Source organism: Aphanomyces invadans (genome assembly GCF_000520115.1).
Source record: "Aphanomyces invadans strain NJM9701 unplaced genomic scaffold supercont1.38, whole genome shotgun sequence".
Lineage (NCBI taxonomy): Eukaryota > Oomycota > Saprolegniomycetes > Saprolegniales > Verrucalvaceae > Aphanomyces > Aphanomyces invadans.
The window spans coordinates 240431-242665 of NW_008580183.1; the positions used below are offsets into that span (position 1 = coordinate 240431).

At 49.3% G+C, this 2235-nt stretch overlaps 1 protein-coding gene across 1 annotated transcript; it reads right to left on the reverse strand.

Annotated features, from left to right (window-relative positions):
* Positions 1-1620: 1620 nt before the first annotated feature.
* H310_12332 (hypothetical protein) lies at positions 1621-2157 on the reverse strand (the record flags this gene model as incomplete). The annotated part of the gene is made up of 1 exon (XM_008879353.1): positions 1621-2157. The coding sequence occupies one exon, from the start codon at positions 2155-2157 to the stop codon at positions 1621-1623; it is 537 nt and encodes a 178-aa protein (XP_008877575.1).
* Between the last annotated feature and the right edge of the window lie 78 nt (positions 2158-2235).

Here is a 2235-nt window from a genome sequence, read left to right on the forward strand (position 1 = left end):
TTTACTTTTTCGTCCCTGGTTGCCGGTTGCTTGTGATTGAACGATGTGGAGATAGACAGTTAAAGAACGACGTCTCATCATGTTGTAGGTATTGTGAGCACTGTTGCCACTTGTGGCTGCCTTCATTTCTTGACGGCTCTCGGCGACGACAGCAGGGGACACAGATGCAGCCTCTCCATGCTGCACTTAGCTCGTAAGTCCATGCTTGACTTGGAACTTATATAACCATTTCTTAGTGAAGGCAATGCGTTTCGAAGCAGGGATGTTCGTTTGGTCGCAAACGATAGACGCCTGCTTGCGGATGGGTTCGCCAGTGATGCATATTCCCAAGACTTCGCACCGCAGCACCCAAGCAAGGACACTTTGTTCGACAGCAGGCAGGGAAACAGGACGGTCAATACTACGCATTTTGTTGTCGGCACGAGGGTTTAGCGAAGTGTGTCGTTTTAGTACATTTCCAATTGTCTCTTTTGTTGGGATTGATGCGAGGTTGAACTTTTCAGCAGCCCATATAGCCAACTGGGAGTACGTAGCGGTTGGATGTTCCTTGTGATGAGCATACAGCTCGTGCTTATCGAACAAGGACAAAATGATTAAAAAAAACAGTTTAAAAAAATTAGGTCATGCGTAGCTTCATGATTTCAATGTGGCATCATGAAAACATCATTGAGCCTTTTGAAATTTCAATTTCACCTCGACATTCGATATTATAAATTCATAAAAATTATCGACTTTGGCCCATTTAAAAGTCGGGTGGAAATCAGTAGCACTTCCACCTTGAGAATCAATACTTTCAAAATTTGAGCCCATGGAATCACATTTTTCCAAATTTGTGATTTGAACAGATTTTGTGTGAATTGGACTTTTTAGATGTGATGAAACTCTACACTCGTCTAGCGCGAGCTTGCACAACCAACGGCTGCGCTGAGGTTGAACTGTGACCTCGACATGGATCCAAAAATAGCTACGCAAACCCCAAATCATCATTTCCATTGTGAATCCAATACAGTCTCTCGGACCTGGCCTTTATAGCCCCCGATAACACCCGACATTTCGTCCATGCGGAAAGGTTGACATGGTTCCGGCCAACACGCAATAACTCGTGGAGTCGGAGGGCTTCCTCCCTATACAGGGTGACCAAACGTCGTCTCAATACCTTCAAGAAATCTTTCGCTCACAACGCTATCATTACGTTGGGCGGTTACCTAACCGCGAAAGAACTTGAGGCGAATTTCTGTTGCGTCTCCACCTCACGGACCTCGCGAAGTCGGTTTCCAAAGGCAAAACACAAAGTAGATTCCCTCAGCGGCAAGCAGCTACTGGGGCTTAACCCTAACCTAATCAGACAGATGCTCACTGTCACTCGTCCAACTAACAAATGGGATCGTCCGGCTTACTATCCAAGGGAACTGAGCCCTAGGACGGCCTCTTGGGGGGGGTCCAGGGGTTCTGCGAATGGCAATTCCGCAACAATTCCCCAAACGATTGTGTCACCTCAACAATTTCGCCATTGCCACCATCGTGGCATCTTGGGCGTTCGCCCGCACATAAGTCGTGGGGGAGATCTGCCAGCAGATTGGTCACTGGCACCCACGTCGTTTCCATGTCTTGGAGGCCGTGTCAACTGACAAGCACTTCATAGGCCGCCAATCGATCATTGTACCAACAACCGAGGAAATCTTCCACGACGTGTCCGCCGGCATTGTGCGCCACATGGCGCAGTAGCTCCTCACTCATGTCGAGTGAACTGTCGGCATAGAACTTTAGCCGACTGCGGTGGGCTTCACGGGCGACACCCGTGATCAAATTTTGAATCTCGTAGATCCAATCCGAGATAACTCGGACAACTTGAGCCGGACCGCGCCACGTGACACTGAGCTTGGCATGGGTCATGGAACAGACGTCCAAGTAGAGAACAAAGTCCCCCACGTCAAATTGAGTCATCGAGGCCACCTTCTTGGTCGCACGGCGATCTCGATTAAGAGCGCGTTTCTTCGCCGATTTCAACGCGACTTGTTCGTACATATTATCCAAGGCCATCACCATCGCCTTGAGTTCGTCACGCCGCACAGACCAGAAGTCTTCCAGGGTCGTCGATTGGATGGGTTCATCCACACAAATTAGATCGAGCGGTGACATCGCTCGTGCACCGGTCATCGCCGCAGTCGGCGCGACACCGCCGTGGGTGTCCGAGGGACTTTGGTTAAGGATCCATATCACGACTGGTACAATCAG